This window comes from Candida albicans, chromosome R, assembly GCF_000182965.3.
Source record: "Candida albicans SC5314 chromosome R, complete sequence".
Taxonomy (NCBI): Eukaryota; Fungi; Ascomycota; class Pichiomycetes; order Serinales; family Debaryomycetaceae; genus Candida; species Candida albicans.
The window spans coordinates 1,372,350-1,398,452 of NC_032096.1; the positions used below are offsets into that span (position 1 = coordinate 1,372,350).

The following is a 26,103-nucleotide window of genomic DNA, read 5'->3' on the forward strand; positions in this document are numbered from 1 at the left end:
ACATTTTTTTTAATTGTCCTCCCCATCCAACTAAAAAACCAACTCTATAATATATTTCCAACATTCTCTTTCTTTTCAAAATAAATCTATTGCCTACCCTATTTTTGTTATTAATTGAGTGATTGTTGGATGTTTCTTTTGTTTCATATTGTTTGTTGTTGTACAATAAGTATAGTATGTATGTATTTAATTATTGTACAATCTCACCACTATCACCGCCACCACCACCCCCCTACTCACTCATTATACACTTATTCTTGTGATACGAGAGTCAAAAAAATAACTTAAAGTAGTTACGAACACTGTCTAAAATTTCGCTTTTCCTTTCTCTTTTCCTTGCAACTTTCTTTCCTTTCTTTTTTTAAATAGGAAACAATGGGAGAATTTATTATTTCAACAGAATGTAAAATGTGAAATTTGTTTAGTGTTTTTTTATGTTTAATGAACGTTAAATTAGAGCTTTTAAAGAATAATGAACCCATCGGTTAGTTTTCCATTCAATTCAAAGTGGTTGATATTTGAATTATTTTGACTAAGAAATTATTGATTTATACCCAAAATTAGAATATAAATTTGAGAAAAAGAAAAAAAAAAATTTAAAATTTAAAATTCCACAAAAATTAAGAAATAATAATCATTTGTTCAGGAGTGAAAGAAAGAAAAAGCGACATAGGTACAAATTCAAACCCAAACCAAACCCAAAAACAGACGAGAACGATATCTCCATTTTAAATCTATCATTCGTTCCTTCTTTAATTGTCAATTCTTTATTAAACATTCCCATAATCAGAATATTTAATACAATAAAGAATTAATTTATTCACTTCATCTTAACTACAAAAACATTATTTACTTTATTATGATAGATCATTTCTCTATTTCAGCCCCCGGCTCTTTCCTTTTCCCCCTTTTTTTTATTTAATTTTGTTCCTTATTTTTTGTTATTCCTTGAAGAAAAAAAGACGATAACGACACATTTTTAAACGGTAATACAAAGCATCTCAGTTGTCTATTCTACAATTATTCTCTAATAATAATAGACTACATGATCATAATCATGTATTTTGTTGTTGTTTTTATTACCAAATTGAGTACATACGTATTTAGTTAATGTGGGTTAAGCTTTGTTGGTGGTGGTGTTTCGTTTGAAATGGGAAACTCTCCCTAGATAATAATAATACTACATGTTCGGGAATTTTATCAAGTATCTTCATCTCTTATTTTTCTTATTTTTCTTTCTTCAATATCGCGTTGTGATATTAATAGTAACCATTCATGATGTATACATTTTGCGTAAAACCATCATGAAATTGTCACTTACATATATATGTGAATATTTGTGTTCTTAATTTTAAAATGAAGAGAATACTTTGTGAGTTGTTGTTGTTGCATATGAAATGATATGTACATCTCGGGTATGGACGGGGATATATCCAGAAGAAAATTAATAGAAAGATTTTTGACGATTTCGTGAGTTGTTGTTGTTGTCACACAATAAGTAAGTAAGCAAGCAAATATTATTTTTTTTGCTTACGATTTCAAATATTACAAAGCTTTATATAACGAGAATCACTTTCTATAGAACAAATGTTCACAATATTGGTCTACAGCGATGGAATCAGATTGAATCGCTTAGTTGGTTGGTTAATTCGGTGTTAGGATAAAAATTTTTCCCCTTTGGAACCGTTCTTCAATTATAATATACGCGTTGTTGCATTGCACTCAAAGAAAAAAAAATGTCGTGAGATTGAATAAATAAGTATATCCATCTCGATCTAGATTCTATATCCGTTTGGTCCCTCAAAAATTGCTTCCCATCCGTCCTTCCCCTTGATAACTGTCATGGTATCGTTACCATCATCTCCTTAAGTCTCCTGTTGCTGCTGTTCCTACGTGCAACCATATCGGTTTTACTCCTTTTTTTTTTTCTTGTTTATTGCTTTCAAGTTCCTAATTTTTATTGTCCCTTGCCCTTTTGTGCCCACCCCTTTTCTGGCTTTTTCTTGATATATCTTGTCATGTGAAGTTCTTGCCATCAAGCCACCAAATATCATCTCTTTTACTCTGTCATTGCTTAAGGACTGAGAGTTTTATTATAATTGAGAATGTTTTCTTTTTCACATCTCCTTTACATTCTACATACCAGAAAGGACTAAAATAAAAATTCTTTTAAGCCTATGTCTAAATAGAGGGCGTAAATTTAGACACGTGAGACCAGACTAGACTATACTAACCGAAATCACAAAAGTATAATCACTCAAACTTTCAAATGTCCACAAAAAGTATCAAAAGCTGTTGCTATTGATCGATTTTTGCTAAACTCGTCAAACCTTTTATTGCCAAAATCCAGACTACCAAGCAAGACAGTGACGAATAACTGAGATCACATAATTTTCATACATAAGATAGAATTGACATTGTTGTTTAAAGCTTAAAGTTATGAATAGAAATTATGCCTAATTTGGCAATCATATTGAAAAAAATTGCAAACGTTTGCGTTTTTTTGATGCCATTTCATCAGAAGGTAAAATAATCAAGACGATGGTTATGTAACATGACATAACTAAAACATACACACACTCTCTCTATCTCTGAGTATGGAATAATTAAACTCGTTTTCACGGGCTTATAACCTTATTTTTTTTTTCTTGAAAGGGGGGGGAAGGCTTACAAACCAGGTCTAGACCTTTCGGTTCTCCTTCTCTATTTTTTCATAATGGCTTGGTCCTTGACACAACAGCAACAGCATGGTTATTTTTTTTTGTTCACTTGCGCTATTTTTTCTTTCTAGTTGTTTTCTTCACTTGAATATATGTATATGCTGGTTCAATGATGTAAAACCAATTGCATATTATAAGATAAAAAGAGATGCTAAGGAAGAAGAAGTAAAAAAAATAAATGCGTGACCAGATCAAATCAAATCAAAGCGACAATCTTTTTGTTGCGTTCTCGACTCGTACCTTTTTTTTCTGTCCCAGTTGGCCCTAGAGAGAACCAAAAAAAAATCCTTCCCAAAATTTTAATGGCCAGACCTGGAATTAACATTTTCATAGTTGTATCATAGCTAGTACGCCAACTACTTAGTATGTCGCCTTAGTCTTAGTTTTTAGTTCTCTTTTGTTCACCGCCTTAATTTAAAACTTCTTCAGATGAGGTTCTTTTTCTTATTGGTGTATTGCTGAAATGACGACAAGAAAAAACAGAGTTATGAAAATCCTTGGCTTTTTTTTTAAAACCTCTCTAAATGAATGTGTTTGGTTAGTCATTATTGATGACCTTTGGTTTTTTTGTTGATTTTTTTTTCTTGTTTTACAGATACTGCTTTAATTACTATTCATCATTCGATTGAGATGCATAGACTATACCAATATCATCATCATTTGTTTTGGTGAATATTAGTGTAGACTACTTCACGTAAATCCGAATGTTAATAAACTTCTTTAGATGAAACTTAACCAGTTGTCTTGTTTTGTGACTTGGTGTGGGGGCAGGGGTGGACGATGCAGAAATTTCAAATTATGTCGCACGGTACACTCATTATTAACTTGTGCGCCATTATCTGCATTATGAAACAAATCTGGCAATTTTTTTTTTGCAACTACATGATGAACTTGATAATCAAGAACAACAAAATGTGAGGTATGTTAAGGATATGATTTACTCAAATAACTTTATAATAAGGATAGACGATTACGGATATTGAAAATGTACAAAATTGTCAATCATAAATTGAGCCTCATCAAACAAACTTACCCAAATCCTTTGTTTTTAACAGTAGATATTTTTAACATAATAATCGTTGAACAGCCATCATACTATAGTTGCTTCTTAAAAGAAAGGTAACAATATTACTGTGAATATTGTTTCATTATTATGTATCATGTACCAAATAACTTAATTGTCTAATTGTTAATATTTGAAACAATATCGTAAAGTATTCCCAAGGCTCATTCTTTCAAAAGCATAAATATTAATAATTTCAAGTAAGTCGTGGTGGTGCTTAATTTCCACCGCCTTGAAAAAGCATCAAAAATTATAACTAAGCAGTTCATTGTCAATTACAGTCCATTTCTTTTGCTGTTTCATAATTAAAACAATATTTATAATCACAATCTAATTGTAAGGGTTTTTAGTTTTACTTCTTTGCTGTATTGATATATTGGATATTGGTTGTCACGATAAAGACATTTTGAAGAAGAAATAGATAATATTAAATTTCTAGTGAAATTAAAAAATCACGAATATTTAAGAACGCCGTGACTAAATTATTGTTATCAGTTGATTTGGATTGGGTGTATTCTAATAGTATTCACTGTTTCAGATAAATTATTCAACGAAAAAACAAAAAGGCCAAATAGTTTAGTTTTTAGTCAATGTCTTAACAACAACTATAGTTTTTCCATTATTCGTAATTTAAATAAAACATCTAGTAAATGAATTCTTGTTTCTTTCTTTTTCTTGTCTTGCTTTGTTTCAACTAAAGAAAGACGGAAATATGGATTTACAAAAATACGCAATAGTTATTATCATTGTTTATGTATAATGTTGTTCTGATATTCGTAAACTAATTCAGATGTTAGATCAAAATATAAAGATATTATCAAGTGTTGAGTACTCTTTTTCCACTAAAAAAGATTTTTTTTAGATCAACGGATAAATGCAATTCCGGGGGAGGCACATATCTGTTTTTGTTCCCTTTAAAAAACAAATGGATTTCAATTTCGAGGTTCTAAAACCCGAACTATAACTCTCTTTTATGTGTAATGAAAGATATAAAAGGAAATGAAATTTTGCAAATTACTTCCCGTCTTTTTCCTGAAAAATAGTATTGTCCTTTGTAATGCCATTGAGGTTGATTCTATGGATAATCTCGACGACATATTTCGACTCGGAGATCGATAAATCCGGATATGTAAATTACTTCCAAACCCTTTCAACTGAATTCTGCTTCTTTTTCTTACAATTCACTTTACTCCCTTGAGTTTGTGCTCCAATGTTATACTCTGACGGGGAGGCAATTGAACAACAAATATTATAGTCCATGTTAATATGAATACTTGTTGAACTGACGTCGTATCGTCAAGCTATCAATTAAAAACAGAATTATAACGGTTGTTTTGTTTTCTTTCTTTTGTTTTGTTGTAACAATGTAGTTAAGTTTTAGTACATACATCTATTGTTATTCTATTTCTTTCTGTTACACGTTTTATGTTTTGTATCGCAACGTTGATTGTACATGAAATACAGTTCATTGTCCATTCTAGGCATATCTATGCGATTAATCCACAAACCACTTAGGAAAATTGTTTATAGTTACTAAAAATATCCTGAAATTGATATTATTGAACTTTGAAAAGACGTTTCAACTTAATGTAGCAGCATTCTTGAGTTTGTTGTTTGTAATTACGCATTACAGGTTTGAAAAATTGTACAGCATTAAAATCAGATATCCAATATTGAAGAAATACCCACTCTTGTATCAATTATAGTATGTTTTGTTATTTCCAATTACTATACTAATCATAAATACATAATATTGGATGGGAAACCTTTTACAACCATTGATACTATAAGTATATGCGTGAGTTTGTTTATATGCAGGTAGTTGATATTGAGAAGAGGAACAGAAAAAAAAAAAACCTTGGTACAAACAAACAAGTTCTTTTTAAAGAGACGCCAATTTAAGAATCAAATTGAATATCAATTCTTATTACTTTTTGCTTGTTTTCCCTTCATTATGAGTGCATTTGCAGCTCTTAAAAATAATCCATTTGGTGAATCAATATTTAATAATACCAGCAATGGCGATAATCACAGTCGGGATGATGTGGAAGAAGATGAGGTGGTTCAATACATAGCCAATTCCTCTGATGAAGATGATGATGACGACAACGACGACAACGACAACGATCAAGGTAATGAGGATAATAATTTGTTTCCATTGGAAATATCTGCACCTGTAGATACCTCAATATCTTCAACACCAGCGCCAATACTCAATTCCCGTATTACTCAATCCAATTACACGCCGAATGAATCAAATCTAAAATTTTCTGATAATCATGTTACAATAACATTAAATCCATCAGAATATATAATAATATCAGGTCAATGCAATTTGAAAATAATTAAAGGATCAATCAAGATAAATCAGTGTCATTGTTTAACTAGTGAAGACAACAAATCTTATAATATAATTGCATTACAATCACAATCATTACCGATTATAAGTCACTATACAACCCCAGAAATGGAGGAGGATGGTGTAACTTCAGTTTCAATAATACAATTGGAGAATTCATTTAGTGGTATTGAAAATATTTCTCAAATTGAACCAGCGTTTAAAAACTTGATTTCTGGACAACCTAATGTTGAAGAACCTAGTTTATTTAAAAATTATTCATTTGATATAGTACTAACAGAAACAAATGGGGGATATGGATTAGATATAAATTCTTATTGGATAAATGAATTGAACCTATTGAAATCAAATAAAGATGATCCAACTCCGAAAATAATCATGATTATTGGTAATAAAAACACTGGTAAATCAACGTTTTGTAAATCATTAATAAATGAATTACTATTAACTAATCCTAATCGTCCAGTATCATATTTAGAAATAGATCCTGGTCAATCAGAATATTCAACTCCTTGTGCCTTATCATTATCAGAAATTGTTCAAGCTCAATTTGGTTTAGCGGCATTACCCCATAAGAATAACAATATTGTTAAATCTCGTGTTGAACATTATTTTGGATTCACTAGTGCTGTTAATGCCCCAACACGATACGTGGAAATAATTGAGGAATTATTTAATCATCATCAAACTAAATTTAGTCAAAGAAATCATTTAATTATAAATACTCCTGGTTGGGTTAAAGGTTATGGTAAAGAATTATTGAATCAAATCACTAAAATTATCAACCCGGATAAATTAATATTATTATCTAATAATTTAAATCAAGAATACCCGGATAACGCCAATATTTTACAAGATTTAACTTATCAATCATTATCTATAATTCCTGGTGTTTATCAATTATCAAAATATTCAGCCCCACAAATCAGAACTATAAATAAATTGTTGTATTTCCATCAAACCACAACAACTGGAACATTTAATTTTAATGATCATTTATTGGATTCCTCGCCATTGAAAATATCATATGCTTGTGGCAATTCACCAAATAACCCAGGAATATATTCAACAACAATTATAAATCATAATATAGATAATGAATTTAGTCATCGAGATTTATGTTCTTTAGTTGAAGTTTCAATTTATGGGATTTACTCGATAAAAAGTAATGGTAACACTAAGTTTGATGAAATGTCTTGTTTTAGAAGAGATGATGGCAATTCACCCTTTTATTTAAATCCAGATGATTTTGATAATTTATTATCTAATGAAACGATAACCAGTAAATTCATTGGATTAATTATGGTTCATAGTATTAATCCTAATGATCATTATATGAATATCTATGCTCCGGATATAATAATCAATCGATTACGAAAAGTCCTATCGACAAATTCAAATCAGACTAATGATTATAAATTAATTATGATAAGAGGTGAAGGTGATATACCAAATTGTGAAATGTTATATCCTGAATTTATAAATAAGAAAATTGATTATTTAAAACTGATTAAAAAGAGGAAAGCTGCCACTACAAGTAGGAAATTGGTTGATTTGAAATTACCATATATTAGTTTTGAAACAAAACTGAAAGTTGGTGGCATTTGGAAAGTGAGAAAGAATATAAAACGAAGAGGTCATCATCAAAAAGGGTAGAGAGTTGCATAGAAATAATGCGCTTGTTTATGAGATTAATATTAGCTGTTATATTGGCAACTGTATAATGATTATCGAGAATTATAGAAATTGTATTATATATTATAACTGAAAATAAATTAATAACGACAAGTTTAAGGTTGAATTTGGATCAATTTGTATATTTACACTTGAAACATAATTCTTCAATGTCATTTTTGGGTAGTAATAATCTAATTGAATTATACTGATTACTAATAGAATACGAAATAAGAAATCAAGTTGAATGAAAATCTTCAAAAAAAAAAAAACGTGGTTTAAATAATGAATGATAAGATTTCAGGAGCAAGTGTACCTTGATTAGTAATTCAAGTTCTCCTACGAGGATAACTTGTAGTTGTATTTTCCATTAAGAGTAATGCCGCACTCCTTTATTCCCCACACCCCCTGGGTTTTAATTCCGTTTTAAGTTTAAATCCACACTTTTACTATTTTTAGATAATTCTATATAAAGATCCTACAAGAGTAATTCTTTTAAATATAAACCAAACAATTTTCCACGTATTTCAATTGACTTTTTCTTTTGTTATACAGTCACATATCACTTCCTCCTTCTTTCTTTCCTGATGACATTAACTTTATATACTGCTCCAACGGGGAATGGTCGTAAACCATTAGTCTTTCTTAAATTATTGAGTATTCCTCATGAATTACATTTATTTTCATGGCCCACTAAAGATATTAAACAAGACTGGTATTTAAAGTTAAATCCCCAAGGCTTGGTTCCTACATTAGTTGATGGTGAATTAATTTTACCAGAAAGTAATGCAATTTTACAATATCTTGCTGAAACTTATGACAAACAAGGTAAATTTAGTTATAATTTACAAACTGACCCCTTGGAGTATTGGCAACAACAAAAATGGTTATTTTATCAAGCTACTCAATTTGCTGGTACTTTGTTTAGATTCAATACTTATATTGGTATCAAAGCTGATGATGGCAAAGTATGGGATAATATTTTACAATCATTTGCTGATGCCTATAAAGTTATAGATGAGACTCTTGCTCAGAGTGAATGGTTTGTGGGTGATAAATTCACTATAGTAGATATTGCCTTTGGGGTTGGTAATCATAGAAGAATTGAAGTTGTTGCCCGTGTTGGATTAGATAAACATTTCCAAGATTATGATACTAAATATCCTCATGTTGCTCAATGGTATAAGAAATTTTTAGAAGTTGAAGGTGTAAAAGAAGCCCTTGCGTTAAAGTGATAAATGGATTTTAAGATCAATTTTGAAGGTCCCGAGTGAATTAAATAGCAAGAATAGATATATATTGCCTATTTTTTTGGGTAAACTTTTATATAATCTGTTGGGCTCAACAAAAGTAGTATACAATTACCTCTTATAAACGAGATTAACTTGTAGTGATTTCATTCTAGTATCGTCTATACATTGATCAGTACCAAGTGGTAAACACGTGACTACACCTCATTGATCTCTCCGCAATAGAATTATCCGATACGATTGAAAAACCTACACGACCAAGAATCTCTTTAATTTTTTTGTTGGTGGTGTTACGATCACACACACTCAAAGTCAGATTTTTAAAGTTTATAATCGCTATTTGACACTTTGTTCATTTAAACAACAATATTACATCAACATCAATTAATATAACAACCACAATTCACATAAGTATTGAGAAACGAGGAAGTAGACCAATTATCAATCATTATTAATAAACCCCATTTATACATTCTATTTCCAAATCATGCTAATAAATAAGACTCAACAATATATCATTGGATATTCTTCAATATCCATTGCTCTACTAAGTTGGTCAATTTATGATTCCTTAAGGAAATCATTTAATTTTGTTATGTTTTTAGTTGAATTCACTGATGGGATCAAATTAGGGATAATAGTTAATTTTATAATTTTCTTATTTTTGATCATTGATAAACTGCTTCAAATTTTATTATTTGGATCATTAAGAATGATTGAAGTTGAACATTTATTTGAAAAATTACCTATATTTGTCATTAATTTATTATTGAATTTAGCTACGGGAGATAATAATATTATTATGAATGTATTTTTAATGGGATTATCAATGAGTTTTAAAGTTTTCCATGTTATAATGTTTGATCGATTAGATTATGTTAATTTAATTATTGTTAATAAAATTAATGATGAAGATATTTATTTAAATCAAGTAATTTATCATTTTGGTACATCAATAAATTTTTGGTTAAATATTTTTTTCATATTTGCTGATTTTAGTCTTGCCAAATTTTTAGTTTATGATGTTTTCCAAGGTATTAATTCTGTTACTTGTTTATTATTTGGTTTTCAATTTGCCGTACAAGGAGTTCAAGCATTAACTTATTTTTCTAAATTATTATTAGGGATTTATGAAATTGCCTTTTATCGTATTAGAAAAAATGAACATCATACACTGTTAAGAGGATGGCAAGAAAGTACTACAACATCAGCTAATTTAGAAGAAACTGAAAGGACTACCAATAACAATGATAATGAGTCTGGGCAAGTGGAAGTGGAAGTAGAAGCGAATATAGATGAGGACGTGGACGTGGACGCGGATGCGGATGCGGATGTGGATGTGGAAGAAGAAATTGTCAATGATGAAGATGATGACATTGAACTTATTTGGGATAATAAACCTTATTACACTAAGGGGATTGATATTGCATCAGCTGTACTTACTTCAATTTCATATTTATCATTTGTATATTTATTAACTATCCATTCGGGTCTTTCATTACCATTATCAATGTTACAAGGTACATATTCGTCAATGAGACGTGCTTGGGTAGAAACTAATCAATTATTGGCATTTATTGAATCTTCAAAAAGATTAGATACTCAATTAGCTAATGCTAGTGCTGAGGATTTATCACAATCTGATAGTTTATGTATTATATGTCGTGAAGATATGCATTCAGTTGAAGATTATCAAAGAATTTTCAAAAAACCTCAATCACCAAGAAGATCTCCTAAAAAATTGAAATGTGGTCATATTTTACATTTGGGATGTTTAAAAGAATGGTTAGAAAGATCAGATAGTTGTCCATTATGTAGAAGAAAAGTATTTTCTAATGATGGAGCAACTAATGCCACTAATAATAATAACAATAATAATGGGGAGAATAATCAAAATAATGGAAATGTACCACCACCTCAACCAGGTGATGTGCCTGTACCACCACCAGCTCCCACAGCAACAGCAACAGCAACAGCAGCTGCGGTAAATGCTGAATTACAACGAGAAGTGAGAGAAATTAATGATTTATTACAAAATGCCGAAAATACAATAGCACCGCAAGAACAGCCTATTAACACTGCTGCTGAACCAATTGAAGGACCTTCTAGAACAATACCATTACCATCATCATCATCGACATTACCAATACCTCAATCTAATGATTTATCACAATCAATCACATTACCAAAAAATGCATTATTACCACCTGGATGGTTAGTAATACCATTGAAAAAACCTGAACAAGAAAATAGTGATATTGATTATAAAGTCAATATTTCTTCTTATCATCAAGCAGATTTGAAAATTAATAATAAAAAACCAAGTACTCGTGATATTATAACTTATGCTATTCCAAAAGAAGAATCTATAGGAGAATATGAGATGTGAAGTATATGTATGTATACCTATGTATATGTCTATAGATAAAATGATATGTACATATATATAGAAGAATAACCCTCGATCTTGTTAATTGGAATCGGAATCAAAATCAAAATCAAAATCAAAATCGAGCATTGTTTGTTGACTAGTTTTATCTTTATTATCGGGTGATGACGGTGATGGTGAAATTTTGAATGTGTCGATTGGTTCAACACTTGAACTTTTCACATTATATAATTCTAGACTATTTCTTCTTGTATCAAATGAATTCAAAGTTTTATTGATATGATCGTAATGATCTAAATCATCACTATCAATAGATTCTATAGCTTGAGTATCGCCATCCATCTCTTCTTCTTCTTCTTCCTCGTTATCATGATTACCATTCATCATCATATCACCTAAATCTAATGGTTGTGAAGCAGGAATTTCTTCTTCTTGGTGATAGTTCATCTTCGAATGAATGTTACTTTCCCCATCCATGCTTTCGTCATCAGAGAAATTGACTTCCACTAGATTTTCGTCGTCATGGTTTATATGATGTTGCTTGTTCCCATTGTGGTTCTTAAGATGATAAAGACTATCTATTTGAGTTGGAATTAATGAATTAGCTTTTGTGTGCACCTTATCATCTTCATCTTCATCTTCATCAGAACTAATGGCATCCCAATCTAAATCATTTTCTTCCAGTGATGATGACGACGAAGCTGAAACATTATTCATAGTAATATCATTACCATTTTTATTTAGAGTAGGAGTTTTTTCATTACTTTTATTCGATACCACTGTGAGCAACTCTTTGAATTGAGATTCAATTTCATCTTTAGGATAAATAAATTGATATTTTTCACATCTTTCAAAATCTTCATTCATTTTATTCTTAATTATATTCAATTGCTTTTCCACATTATATCTTTCATCAACAACATCAAAATTATCATTATCACCTGTTATATATGTATCAACTAATTTCCAACCAAGACATAAATGACATAAACTTGATATAAAATACAATACTCCTTCAGAATTATAAGGAGGTTCAAGAATTAATTCATTAATTTTATTTAAAACTTGTTCATAATCACCAAGAACAAAAATATACCATAATGAAGTAATGACATATAATGGGGTTAAAGTTTTAGAACCTGATCTCCAAACTGGTGCCACATTATTACGATATTTATGATTTGTTGATATGAATCTTGTAGCGGGATTAGTATCGGTTATCATATAAAATGATGATAAATAATTGAAAAATTTCTTCACTTTTAATGAATTACTACCGTTTTTGTTGGATAGTTGCATTAATATTTCTATACCTAATGGCCAAATTGTTCTTATATCAACTTGAGGGAATCTTATTAATAATGCAAATATTTTATATGCTATTGACCAATTTTGTTTCATTATTTGTAAATGTAATAATGTAGTTAAATTATTAATATGTTGACGGAATGCTGATTTTGATTTATGAATCATTTCAATTGAATCGGTATCATTATTATTGTTATTATTATTAGTAGTAGTATTATCTTCTTCATTTATTCTTGGTAATATTTCTAAACCATTTGATTCAATTATAAATTTAAATTTTGATAATCGATTGGAGGTATCGAAATTATTAACAAATTGATTCAATTTATGTGTCATTAAATTTTCATCTTCATCTAGTTCCTCGTCTTCCTTTTCATCTTCTTCCTGTTCCTCTTCCTCATTATTACCTTCTATAATATCACTTACCTTTTTCCGTAATAATTCATCTCCTTGATCTATTGATAATTCACCTCCAGTTTCAGGTTCGGGTTCAGTATCAATCCCGAACTCACCTTTTGATCCCTTCTTGTGTTTTCGATCCAGTTTTTTCTTGGAATTATTTTTAGCAACATTTTTATTTATTGAATCAGATAATTCATGCCATATTTCATAAGTTTCTTCAGGTTTTAATAATGATCGTTTATCGAATTCTTGATGAATTAATTGTAAAATTTTCTTCTTCTGCGATGGTCTATGTTGTGATTTCCTTTTAGTTTTGGCTTTAATTTTTGATGAAGATTTATAAATTTCAGTGAATTTTTTCAATTCTTGATATTTATTAATTAATCGATGTGATGTTCTAGTCGCTCGTCTATGTTCATTATTTCGAAATGTTATATCTTCAAACATCGTAGATTATTCCTAGATTTCATTATATTATTTATCTTTTCCTCCTTTTATACTATTGGTTTGACTATAGAGCTTCCAGCAATAATTGTTGTAGTAGTTAGTAATAGCTATTTGATCTTGTGATGGTATAGAAAATCTGATATTTCTTTTTTTGATGTTTTTTTTTATTTGGCTTGTCGATGATTTCTTTTGGTTCAGACGAGATGAGTTAGAAAAATCGGATTAACTTTTTACTAAAACATAAATCCAAACATTATATTGGTTATTGTTTTATTAATAATAATAATTCGATTTTAATTTCAATCATTATTATTATAATTGACTATTTACAGATTTCTTTATGTATAAACAAAACAAAAAAAAACACAAACAATAACACCAACACCAACACCAACGTATAAATACAGCAATGCTTTAGTAAACTTCTCACAGTGGAATTAGACTAGGCAACCTCAGCTCATCTAGAACATACCTGGCATACCTCCCATACCTGGAGCTGGTGGAGCAGCTGGTGAACCTTTTGGTTGTGGAGCATCAACAATGGCACATTCGGTAGTGGCCAATAATGAAGCAACACCAGAAGCATCAACTAATCCATTCTTGACAACTTTAAATGGATCAATAATACCAGCAGCAATCATATCGGTGAATTCACCTTTTTGAGAATCATAACCTTTGTTAAATTCTGGTTCATCATAAATCTTACCAACGATAACAGCACCTTCTTCACCAGCATTTTCAATGATTCTTTTAGCTGGTTTAGTAATGGCAGCTCTAATGGTATCAACCCCCAATTTTTGATCGAAATTAACGGCTTTTTCTTTAACTTCATCCAAAATCTTGGTGGCTTTAATTAAAGCAGTACCACCACCTGGTAAAATACCTTCTTCAACAGCAGCTCTAGTGGCATTAAGAGCATCTTCATAACGATCCTTCTTTTCACCCACTTCAACTTCTGAAGCACCACCAACTTTGATAACAGCAACACCACCAGATAATTTAGCTAATCTTTCTTGTAATTTTTCCTTTTCATATTCAGTAGTGTGAACATCAGCAATAACTGATCTAATTTGTTCACATCTAGCTTCCAAATTATCTTTAGATCCTTCTCCGTTCAATAAAACAGTGTCTTCTTTAGTAATAGTAACGGCACCAGCAGAACCCAATTGTTCAATAGTGGCATTTTCTGGTTTAATATCCAATTCTTCAGTGAATACAGTACCACCACTTAAAATGGCAATATCACCCAAAGTGTTTTTTCTATTGTCACCAAAACCTGGAGCTTTAACAGCACAAACTTGAACTTGACCTCTTAATTTGTTCAAAATACAAGCAGCCAAGGCTTCACCATCAACATCTTCAGCAATGATCAATAATGGTCTTCTAGTTTGATTGGAAAGTTCTAAAGATGGTAAAATATCTTGAATACTAGAAATTTTCTTTTCTGATAACAAAATCAATGGGTTTTCAAATTCAACTTTACCAGTTTTAGTGTTGGTAATGAAATATGGAGAGATAAATCCACGATCAAATTTCATACCTTCAGTGACTTCTAATTCATCTTCTAAAGTTTTACCTTCTTTAACAGTGATAACCCCTTCTTTACCAACTTTTTCCATGGCATTAGCTAATAAATCACCAATATGTTTATCACCATTAGCAGAAATGGTGGCAACTTGAGCAATTTCTTCAGAAGTAGTAATTTCCTTTTTGTTTTTTTGTAAAAATTCAATAACAGCTTCTACAGCAGCTTGAGAACCTCTTCTTAAATCCATTGGGTTACAACCAGCAGCAACATTTTTAACTGATTCAGTGAAAATAGATCTACCTAAAACAGTGGCAGAAGTAGTACCGTCACCAGCACTTTCATTAGTTTTAGAAGCAACTTCTTGTAATAATTTAGCTCCCAAATCTTCAAATTTATCTTCCAAAGTGATGGCTTTGGCAACGGTAACCCCATCCTTAGTGATTTTGGGGGCACCAAATTGTTGTTCAATTAAAACATTACGACCTTTTGGACCTAATGTAACAGAAACAGCATCAGCTAAAGTGTTGACCCCTTTCAATAAGGCAGCTCTACCTTCAACGCCAAATTTAAGTTCTTTATGAGACAAATGACGAACAAATGTTTTAATTGATGATTTAGAATTAACTCTCAACATGATATTCTAATGCTAATAAAGTGTTGGTGAATAATATTAAGAAAATAAGAAAGTGTGAGTAGTAAGTGAAAAAWTTTTTTTTTTTTAAAGTGGAGGGAGGAACAAAAGAGGGTATTTATTTGGTGAAAGAAATTTGGCTCCGGAATTGTTGGTACGAATTACACAACAGTGAGAGAGACCCACCCACACGGGGCGAGAGAAAAACAGGAAGGAAATTTTTTTTTTTTTTTCTTTCCAGAAAATTCTATTTCCGTCTCTCTCTCACATACATATTTGATCTGGTCGTGTACACAAGAATAACCTAACTGTTCTGTTGGTTGCAAAAACCCACTTCTTCTTCTTCTTCTTCTTCATTCTTTTAACTCTATTACAATTATCAATTCAATCATATACAAATAAAAATATGGAAGATATATACATACTGAAAAGCATATAAGTTGTTGGTCGTATGAAACTTTTTGTTGAAATTTGGTTAGACGTGTTACTATTCATTAAGATTTGGTAACGAAATTGACTCAAAATTTTTGAATACTTTAAAAATACAAAGACAACAACACCATCAATTAATTTTACAAACTAGGAATTTTAAGAATATATTTACATTAATGTACGTAACTATACATGTATATTGTCCCCGAACCCGCCCTCCTACTCATTCCCTACCCTTTCATTATCTTCCTTTTCTTGATTACTATGCCTAAACAAAGCATCAATTAAAGTTCAACAAATCAAGCGGCAACCCTAAATCCCCAAAAACAAGAATAAAGAACTAGAACCATAAAAAACAAAAGTTCAAAACTTTGGAGGAAAATACTAAATAATAAAACAATTGATAATAGATTTGTACTTTATAACTAATAAAATCAGATAAAATAATTATAGGGGGGATATGGTTCTATAGTTCTATTATTCGATTTGGGAGGGAGGAAACGAGTAGTACCAACAATATTTTTTAAATCCTTTTACATAAAGTAACAAGTAAAGAATATTATCAATGGCGATCCAGCACCACTATCCTTTTTATATCTCAACAAGATCAACTTGCCAATTTATTTCTTGTAATTTCAAATTCAAATTCTCAAATTGAGTATTTAATTCTTGGGCCAAAGTATCATATTTATCAACATCAATAAATGATACAAATTTAATTTCATCTTTGGAATCTAATGGTTGTTCTTTACCTGCTGTTGATATTTTTTTCACAAATTGTAATTTTTTAAATATTCGGTCTCGACAAATTAATGCATCATTAATCGTTTTTATAGTATTATCATACTTTCCCATTGTCAAATCAACTTCAATTGGAGTTATATTATTAGTATAATTTATTGATGATACCAATTTAGCCAATTCTTGAGATTTAGCAACATAATCTAAATACAATTTATCTGGATCATTGATTTTTTTCATACCAACTTGCAGAATCAATGAAGATTGTATTTTATCATCTAATTCAGACAATTCTTTTGTCAATATAGCACGTTGTTTAAGTGCCGTAGCCAACTTTACTGAGGAGGCCATTAGAGTAATGAAAATGTTTATACTACCAACCAACCAATCAATCAACCAACAAGCTATAACCAACAAACAACAATTTATACGACTCAATGCATAAAATGATTGATTTGTTTGAATATGGTTTTGTTAATGAGGATTAGAAAAAAGAGAGAAGGAATAAAAAAAAATTTGAAAAAAAGTGAACTTTTCTAGGTCTATTTATAGACAGAAATTCGGAGTCAGGAAAACACTTACACGATAATACAAGTTAAACCTCAATCGGTAGAGCCTTCCCAACAAAAGGATTTTGAAAACAGAGCAGCAGTATTCATAGCAACTAAAGAATCCATCAGCCAATTAGCTAACAAAACGAACAAACGAATGGAAGGTTATGATTCTTTCACAAAAGATGTTTGCCAATAATTTGCTCGCAACAATTGTAGAATCACTTTGTTACATCAAAAATGCCTTTCAAGAGGCAAAAATAATGAAGGAAGGAGGCTTAAAAAACCTTGATGGTTATATTGAGCTAGACGAAACCACAACATTTGTCTACATTTGCCTACAATTGTTGATGAAATTATAGAATTTAGTTCCAGGAGAAGTCAGATCAAGCCAATTGATTTTTCGTTGACTCATATGTGTTGTGTAAACATAAACATACCAATACCAATTAGTCATATCTCTATTCCATTGTATCAGGAACAGCAACAACAACAACAACAATTACTCCAACCCCAACCCCAAAAGCCTTAACAAGAGAAAGCAATCAATTGACTTTTGTGTATGCCAGGGTGCATAGGGGAATAAAGCAAAGAGGAACTACAACCGAACTACCAAAAAAAAAATAAAATTATACTTTTCTCCGCTATCAACAGAATTATAAATTCGGATACATTTACCTCTCACCCCATTTTTTTTTCATTTTCATATACTTTATTCTATATAATCTTACAACCAATAATTGAGTTATATTATATTTTGTGAGAGAAGATGAAATTAGCTGAAGCATTAAATTTAAAAAAGAACTTGGAAAGAGATGCTGGTGAACTTAAATCATTAATTCTTAAATGTTGTCAAGCTCAAACTGGCGAAAACCCTCCATTTGATCCTAATGAATTATTTGAACAATATGAAGAAATTGATAAATTAATTACTGATATAACTATTAAAATACAACGAACCAATAATGAAATAAAGTTTGCCTATGATGATAATAAGTCTAATGAAGAACCACTTCGATCAATGACACAAGCTATTGCTGATATTGATGATTTAGAAAGACAAATCAATGTGACAGATGATATAATTCATAATGGTATTATTACAAAACTGTATTCGACCAAGAAGATTGCTGATGTGTCACATGTTGACGTGGTTGCATATGACAAGACAAGAAAGAAAATGAATGAGAGATTAGATAAATTAAAACTTCGTATACAGTCGGCAAATTGGGAATTTGATCTAATTGATTAAATAAGTGATATATATATATAGTATATATATGTGTGTGTGTGGGTTGTTGTTGTATGAACTGTTAATATACTTAGAATATTATCTACCCATTGCTCTGTTTTTTTATTAGTTCTTACACTAAGATTCTAGTCTAACAACATGTGCTGGTACCTTGAGGATTTGGTGCAGTATTATCAATAGTTATATCAATAGTTTCCAGTTGATTATTATTATTATTATTATTATTATCATTTGATTTATCATTGGAATCTTGATTAAAATCAGGTAATGATTGAGCAATTTTTTTAAATAATAATTTAACATTATGATTTGCTTTAGTTGAAGTTTCAATGAAAAATTTAGCACCAATTTTAATTTGTAAATTTTCAACATCATCTAAACTAACTTGTCGTTTATCACTAGCTAAATCCAGTTTATTACCGACTAATACTATTATTACATCATCACCTCGTTCTAATTTAACATCTTTAATCCATTTATCAAGATTATCAAATGATTTTTTATTGGTTATATCATAACATATTACTGCAACATGAGAATCTCTAATATATGAAGGTATTAATGATCGAAATCTTTCTTGTCCGGCAGTATCCCATAATTGTAATCTAATGGTTTTACCTTCTTCTAAATACATTGTTTTCGATAAAAAATCAATTCCAATCGTGGCAGCATAAGTTTCATCAAATGTATCATACATAAATCTGGTGATTAATGATGTTTTACCAACACTTTGATCACCAAGAAAGACAATCTTGTATTTTTTTAGTAAATTTGATTTATCTGAACTCATTGTGGGAGTCTTATATGCAAAAAAAGAAAGGGGAAATATTAGGGTTAGGAGTTGGTGGGGTTGAAGTTTTTAAGTAAATGTTGATGCAAAAAAAATTAGGGGAAAGGGATTCTATATTAAATCTAGGAGGAAAATGTTCCGAAAACCCACTCTTAATATATTTATATATGTAATTATGTGACTGTATTGGTAGTAGTAAAGTATCTCAAATAGAATACACTATATCAAAATCTGAAGAATTGTTGAAATTGTTGATTCTGGATTCAAATCAATCTAAATGTTGATAGTATATGAGGACAAGATATATAGAAATGAAACTAAATAAGACAAGATTCCAATTTGAACTAAATTTTTTTTTTTTCTTTCTATTTCTCTTTCTCTTTCAATTTGAACTTGAATAGTAAAAGTTCCTGTTTTAACTTTGTTTAATTGTTTAATTGATTGTTTGATTTCTTTATTGTCCTTTTCTTTCTTTTTTTTTTTCACAGAGAGAGAGAGAGAGAGAAAGAGAATGAGTTGTGTTGTGTTGTTGTTCAAAATTTTTGAATTGTCAATTGATTTAAAGGTCGTGCACGTGATGACAGAAAAAAAATTTCTTCTTCTTCTTCTTCTTTGATCAAGAAGTTCGTGTTAAATGTGACCAAAATTTTTCCTTACTTCCCTATTCACTTGGCTGACTGACTGACTACTCTATCCACACTAATTATTTTAATACTACTCCTTCTCCATTCATTCACAACTATACATTATGGATGACGCAGAATTAAATGCTATTAGACAAGCAAGATTAGCAGAATTACAAAGAAATGCTGCCGGAGGTGGCAGTAGTACCAATCCATCTTCTTCTTCTTCGGGTGGCGCACAAGACCTGGCACAAGAGAATATGACCATAACCATATTAAATCGAGTCTTAACTAATGAAGCTAGAGAAAGATTAAGTCGTGTAAAGATTGTTAGACCCGATAGAGCTCAAGCAGTAGAAAATTATATTATTAAATTATATTCAATGGGTCAAATACATCAAAAACTTGGTGAAAAAGATATTGTGCAAATATTAGATGGATTAAGTAGAGATAGTCAACAAAAGCAACAAACAAAAATAACTTTCAATAGGAAAAATATAGCTGCTGATGATGATGAAGATGACGATGATTTCTTTGATTAAGGCTATAAGTTGAGAGAAAAGAGGGATTTATATAATCATTCATTCATTCAATCAGAGTAGTTTTAATATCTTCTTATAGTGGCCTGCATATAGTTCAATCACGACTTCTAATTTTTTTTTTTGGTGTAAATTTTTTTGGTTGTTTGTTTTTGTTTACACTTTCTCTTCCTCTCCCGTTGCCAAACTCTTTCTCTTTGTTGTTGTTGTTTTCATTCTTCATCTTGTGATTTCAGTTAAATTAATACTCATAGCAGCATTATCATCAATGTCAAATATCCAAGTTGTTGTTAGATGTCGAGGAAGGAACTCTCAAGAGATTGCTGCTAAATCTCCTATAGTTGTTGAATTGACTAATGATAATTATTCTATCACAGAACCATATATTACCATCAATCAAGGTTATACTAGGGCAACGGCCACAACCACCACCAATAATACCACCACCACCAACTCCAATAATACAGCTGGGGCAACACCGAATACCAGCGCTTCATCTTTAGACACAAACCTGAAACGAACATACAAGTTTGATCAAATTTACGGTTCTCAAGCAGATCAAAATTTAATTTATTCCCAAATAGCTCATCCATTACTTTTAGATTTCTTACGAGGGATAAATGTTACTGTTTTAGCATATGGACAAACTGGTACAGGGAAAACCTATACTATGAGTGGGATGGATAATAATAATAAACTTGATGAGAATTCAGATATTGCAGGTATTATCCCCAGATTATTAGGTGAATTATTTCAAAATTTATCCTCCAATGCTACTAGTAAGAATGATTATATGGTTAAAATTTCATATTTGGAAATATATAATGAAGAATTGATTGATTTATTAAGCAACAATAATAGCAATAATCGAAAATTACGAATTCATGAAAAAACCAATGCTAATAAAGTGAAATCTATTGGGATACAAAACTTAACTGAATATACTATTAACAATTATAATCAAGGGATCAAATATTTGAAAATGGGATTACAGAAAAAGAAAACTAGTAGTACCAACTTAAATGAAACCTCATCAAGATCACATACTATTTTTTCAGTACAATTGTACCAGAAAATATCATCATCATCATCATCATCATCAGAGAACGATAATGAAGAATCAGTTTATCGAATTTCGAAAATGAATTTAGTTGATTTGGCAGGTTCAGAAAATATTAGTCGGTCAGGATCTATTGTGAAAGAAGCTGGTGGGATAAACCAATCTTTATTGACATTGGGTAGAGTAATAAATTCATTAAATGAGAAAAAATTACTGCATATCCCTTATCGAGAATCGAAATTAACTCATATTTTACAAGATTCATTGGGTGGTAACACTAAGACTACTTTAATAGCAACAATTTCCCCGGCACAAGTCAATCTACTGGAAACATGTTCGACATTAGATTATGCTAGTAAGGCGAAAAACATCAAGAATGCCCCCATGATTGGCCATGATTCAGAAATAATCATGAAAAAGACATTGGTTAAGAATTTGGCCCAAGAATTAACGTTATTAAATATGGATTTAATTGCTACCAGGAATAAAAATGGTGTTTATTTAGATCCAGAAAACTATGATCAATTGATTCAAGAAAATGAATCATTGAAAACGGGGGCTAAAGAAGATAGATTAAAATTAGAACTGTTACAAGCGAAAATTGAAACATTAGAATTCACTAAATTAGAAGCCAAAGAAGAAATTGATAATTTGAAACAACAACTACAAAGTTATCAACTGAAATTACAAATATTGGAAACTAAATATCATAAAGCAGTTGGATTAAATCAAACTAATCAAGAAACCATATGTGAGTTGAATAATAAATTGAAACAAGCATTTGAAAAATCGTCGAGTTCAGCTGAATTATTAGTTAATTTATTATCGAATCATTTACATACTTCAATTGGGTTAGTAAATGAAAGTAGAAATTTACAACAAGACAATAAATCTGTGGATCAATTAACTAATTTCCAATTGGAATTCACCAAAAATCTAGATGAATATAAACAACAACTTGAAACAAATTTGCAAAATTATCAATCACAAGTTGGAAATATAGTGAATGAAGATTTAACTAATTATATATCTACATTCCAAAAAAATTTTGATAATTTATTAACATTTCAACAAGAATTTTATAACAAGACTTTTGAAGTGATACAAGATTTCAAAATTATTAATGAAAAATTATCCGGATTTTTAAAAGATGATTATTTACATAATATTGAAACTAATTTAAATTCTCAACTTGGCAACATTCTTGGAGAGAATTTACCAATATTAGTTGATAATTTCAAAAAAATTATGACTAAAGAATTAAAAACGACAATGAATAATGTTATGGATAAATATAAAACTGTATCCAATGAAGAAATCTCGAAAGAACGAGAAAATGTATTGAAAATGGAAAATTCTTGGAATAGTCAAATCAACTGTTTATTACCAAAACTAGAAACTGATTTGAATAATAATAATAAATTCCATCACGACTGTCAAACCAATTTACAAAAATTCATTAATAATAATGATATATGTGAGCGAATAAATAAATTCCAACAAGATAATAATTCACAATTGGATAAGATAAATCCATTTGATTTAAAACCTAAATTGACGTCATCAATAAATGGTATAACTAATGATATACAACAATATCATAATCAAATGAATAATAATTTAACTAAAATTAATCAAGAATTAACCCAAATTCAACAATTTGATGCCAATACCATGAAAATATCACCCATTAAAGAATCTTCAAGAATACCCATAACAACAGCGAATATGCCCAATAATCAATTTAAACCAATTAAATTACATCGAAGTAATACTGCTTGTGGTGGTGGTGGTGCTACGGGCAAATCTCCTTCACCCACAAGAATACCAACATTACAAAGATCAAAAAGTAATGTTCCTGAAGATACATCACCACAAGATTCTACCACGACCAATAATAATAAAAAGAGAAAAATATTACAAACAATGGACAATTTATTATGATATAATTAGACCAATATTTGTTTTACTCCATTTGTTCAGTACATGTTTAATTAATTGTGAGGTTTATTTCTTGTTTATTTTCAAATTTAATTTCTAATAATACTTTGTCCTTTTTTGTTGTATAATTAATGTCGTTTCCCCTTTTCCTTCCCCTTCTCCTTTTCCCTCATTATAGTTCCATATTTCCAAAAACTCTTAATAATATTAATATATAATATATGTAATTTGTTTTATAAGATTTCAATGTACAATTTGATAGTTAAAATGATTGTAATTTACAGAAAATGATTATTCTAACAAAAATCTTCCCCTCTTATTTTATTTTATTTAATTTCTATACGAATTTTATAAATTTTATAAATGTTTATAATATATATACCCAATGAACAAACTAAAAATGTCACCTACTATACAATTGTAATAATAACAACCTAATAATATAATCGACACACCATAATAATAATAATAATAATAATAATAATAAAATCTAAAAAACAAAACAAATATGAATAACAGTAATAACCTTTCTCAAATAAAATCCAAATTAATTTTGAAAAAACCGAAAATTTAAAATCAAATGAAATACCTTTTGAAGTACTAACTTATTTGCAACCTAATAGAATCAACGATGATGATGAGGTCCATGATGTTCATGGTGGTGGTGGCCATGTTCATGATGAGGACCAAATGAATGACGACGATTATGATTATGATGATGATGATGATGGGCATTAAATGGTGAATGATTGAACCCATATTCTGGTGGTGGACTACCTGGAGGAGGAGCAGCAGCAGCATAAGTATGACCAGGATAATAATTTGAGTAAATATTATGTTTCATATCATCATAATGATGATGATGTTGACGATGATGGTGATGGTGATGGTGATGATGTGGGTGATGTGGTTGATTATGTTGATGATGTTTATTTAATAAATTATGAAGAAACATGATAATTGATAATTTAGTTAATTATAAAATATGATGTTAAATTGAAAACATAAGAAAGTTGGGAGATTGCTTCTATTAAATAGTTTAATTTCTTATTTGATAGAAAACTGATTTTGGCTACTCACCCCCCCTAATTTAAATCCAAGGAGGCACAGCAAAACAGAAGCTAATATTATACTTAACAATATACGTCATTGGATGTTATTGTTACAGTCCTAGGATTTTAACTTGTCTCGTTGATATTACAACAGAATCCTTCTCTGTTTCTATTGCGGTTCATTGAAAACGCAAGGAAATAAGAAATTTAAGGGGTGGTTGGGTGGGTGGGTAGAAAAAGAAAACAGAGAAAAAAAAGAAAGAACAATTCGGACCGGTGCATAAAACTCAGCCACTGAAATCATGACTAACAAGTAATTAATAAACCAAATTTGGTCAATTGATTAGTCCTCATACTATGAGATAAGCACCAATAGTGGCAATAACGGGGATTATAGATTATAGATTATAGATAATGGGATTTACAATTTAGATCTTTCCTCATCGTTACAATTTATACGATACGATGTAACAAAAAAATCCGTTTTCACCATAATTAGTAACGTTAATGCTTTGATATATCAAATACACATATTGTTGAATCTTTATTTATTGTTTCTAATTTAAGCTATTCGATTGTTTTCTCTGTTTGTTCTTGGTAGCCCTTTCTTTTTGCCATCAACAATATAGCTCTACCCCCCTATCGATGGGAGTTGGTAGTCATTTATTTTCTTTCTGCTTGTAACTTGTTCTTTTAAGCCTTGTTCTAGAAGTTCAACACTATTCAATTCTCAGCCTTGATGATGATGATGATGATTGTCATTTGTTTTTTGAGGTGTAGTGGTAGTAGTAGCAGTATTTCGGTGACTCAAATTTGTGAAAAAAGAAATTCCAAAATTCGTCAATAGTTGCCGCAAAACCAAAGAAAGATAAAAAGAAGAACTCAGCCCTCGGCATTCCAAAAAGTCAAGACTCTAAATCCATGATCAGTTCTTATCTACATTTACGTAATTTCTATTTCGATGAACACCAGAGACGCAATCAGGGTCATGCTTAAGTGAGTTTGGGTTGTGTGGTGAGATGGAAAAGGGGATATGGAACAATTTTCCTGAAGTTCACATTTTTGTGAAGAATTTGATGAAATTTGAGACTAATTTCTTATTGGATAATGAATTATTTGTACCTATCAACTCTTGTTTTTATAAACTTATAACACGGATTATAGATGCTCAATTTCATACTATGTAGAAAATATGTATGGTTTTTATCATAAATAGAAACTGAATAGATATGCAATAAATTGGATTTTGCAATACCACAATAACATAAGCTAGATTATTTCAAGCAAAATAAAACAATGATTCCTCAAAGTAGCAGAAACAAGGTTGGGAGCAAATAACAACAATCTAATT

At 30.0% G+C, this 26,103-nt stretch overlaps 11 protein-coding genes across 11 annotated transcripts; 6 read left to right on the forward strand and 5 right to left on the reverse strand. All coding sequences in view use genetic code 12, as the record gives it.

The window, feature by feature from the left end:
- Positions 1-5,737: 5,737 nt before the first annotated feature.
- On the forward strand, positions 5,738-7,798 carry CAALFM_CR06450WA (polynucleotide 5'-hydroxyl-kinase; the record flags this gene model as incomplete). The annotated part of the gene is made up of 1 exon (XM_707988.2): positions 5,738-7,798. One exon carries the CDS (start codon positions 5,738-5,740, stop codon positions 7,796-7,798), a length of 2,061 nt encoding a protein of 686 aa, XP_713081.2.
- Positions 7,799-8,403: 605 nt separating this feature from the next.
- GST3 (Gst3p) lies at positions 8,404-9,051 on the forward strand (the record flags this gene model as incomplete). The annotated part of the gene is made up of 1 exon (XM_707987.2): positions 8,404-9,051. The coding sequence occupies one exon, from the start codon at positions 8,404-8,406 to the stop codon at positions 9,049-9,051; it is 648 nt and encodes a 215-aa protein (XP_713080.2).
- Positions 9,052-9,553: 502 nt separating this feature from the next.
- On the forward strand, positions 9,554-11,455 carry CAALFM_CR06470WA (E3 ubiquitin-protein ligase; the record flags this gene model as incomplete). Its single annotated transcript, XM_707986.2, has 1 exon — positions 9,554-11,455. One exon carries the CDS (start codon positions 9,554-9,556, stop codon positions 11,453-11,455), a length of 1,902 nt encoding a protein of 633 aa, XP_713079.2.
- An 81-nt stretch (positions 11,456-11,536) lies between these two features.
- On the reverse strand, positions 11,537-13,612 carry RRN11 (Rrn11p; the record flags this gene model as incomplete). The annotated part of the gene is made up of 1 exon (XM_707985.2): positions 11,537-13,612. One exon carries the CDS (start codon positions 13,610-13,612, stop codon positions 11,537-11,539), a length of 2,076 nt encoding a protein of 691 aa, XP_713078.2.
- Positions 13,613-14,073: 461 nt separating this feature from the next.
- On the reverse strand, positions 14,074-15,774 carry HSP60 (chaperone ATPase; the record flags this gene model as incomplete). The annotated part of the gene is made up of 1 exon (XM_707984.2): positions 14,074-15,774. The coding sequence occupies one exon, from the start codon at positions 15,772-15,774 to the stop codon at positions 14,074-14,076; it is 1,701 nt and encodes a 566-aa protein (XP_713077.1).
- Positions 15,775-16,794: 1,020 nt separating this feature from the next.
- On the reverse strand, positions 16,795-17,295 carry CAALFM_CR06500CA (uncharacterized protein; the record flags this gene model as incomplete). The annotated part of the gene is made up of 1 exon (XM_707983.2): positions 16,795-17,295. The coding sequence occupies one exon, from the start codon at positions 17,293-17,295 to the stop codon at positions 16,795-16,797; it is 501 nt and encodes a 166-aa protein (XP_713076.2).
- Positions 17,296-18,264: 969 nt separating this feature from the next.
- Positions 18,265-18,747, forward strand: CAALFM_CR06510WA (uncharacterized protein; the record flags this gene model as incomplete). The annotated part of the gene is made up of 1 exon (XM_707982.1): positions 18,265-18,747. One exon carries the CDS (start codon positions 18,265-18,267, stop codon positions 18,745-18,747), a length of 483 nt encoding a protein of 160 aa, XP_713075.1.
- Positions 18,748-18,877: 130 nt separating this feature from the next.
- CAALFM_CR06520CA (Rab family GTPase) lies at positions 18,878-19,537 on the reverse strand (the record flags this gene model as incomplete). Its single annotated transcript, XM_707981.1, has 1 exon — positions 18,878-19,537. The coding sequence occupies one exon, from the start codon at positions 19,535-19,537 to the stop codon at positions 18,878-18,880; it is 660 nt and encodes a 219-aa protein (XP_713074.1).
- Positions 19,538-20,285: 748 nt separating this feature from the next.
- Positions 20,286-20,702, forward strand: CAALFM_CR06530WA (uncharacterized protein; the record flags this gene model as incomplete). Its single annotated transcript, XM_707980.1, has 1 exon — positions 20,286-20,702. One exon carries the CDS (start codon positions 20,286-20,288, stop codon positions 20,700-20,702), a length of 417 nt encoding a protein of 138 aa, XP_713073.1.
- Positions 20,703-20,967: 265 nt separating this feature from the next.
- On the forward strand, positions 20,968-23,703 carry KIP1 (Kip1p; the record flags this gene model as incomplete). The annotated part of the gene is made up of 1 exon (XM_707979.2): positions 20,968-23,703. The coding sequence occupies one exon, from the start codon at positions 20,968-20,970 to the stop codon at positions 23,701-23,703; it is 2,736 nt and encodes a 911-aa protein (XP_713072.2).
- Positions 23,704-24,325: 622 nt separating this feature from the next.
- CAALFM_CR06550CA (uncharacterized protein) lies at positions 24,326-24,655 on the reverse strand (the record flags this gene model as incomplete). The annotated part of the gene is made up of 1 exon (XM_707978.2): positions 24,326-24,655. One exon carries the CDS (start codon positions 24,653-24,655, stop codon positions 24,326-24,328), a length of 330 nt encoding a protein of 109 aa, XP_713071.2.
- Positions 24,656-26,103: the final 1,448 nt, after the last annotated feature.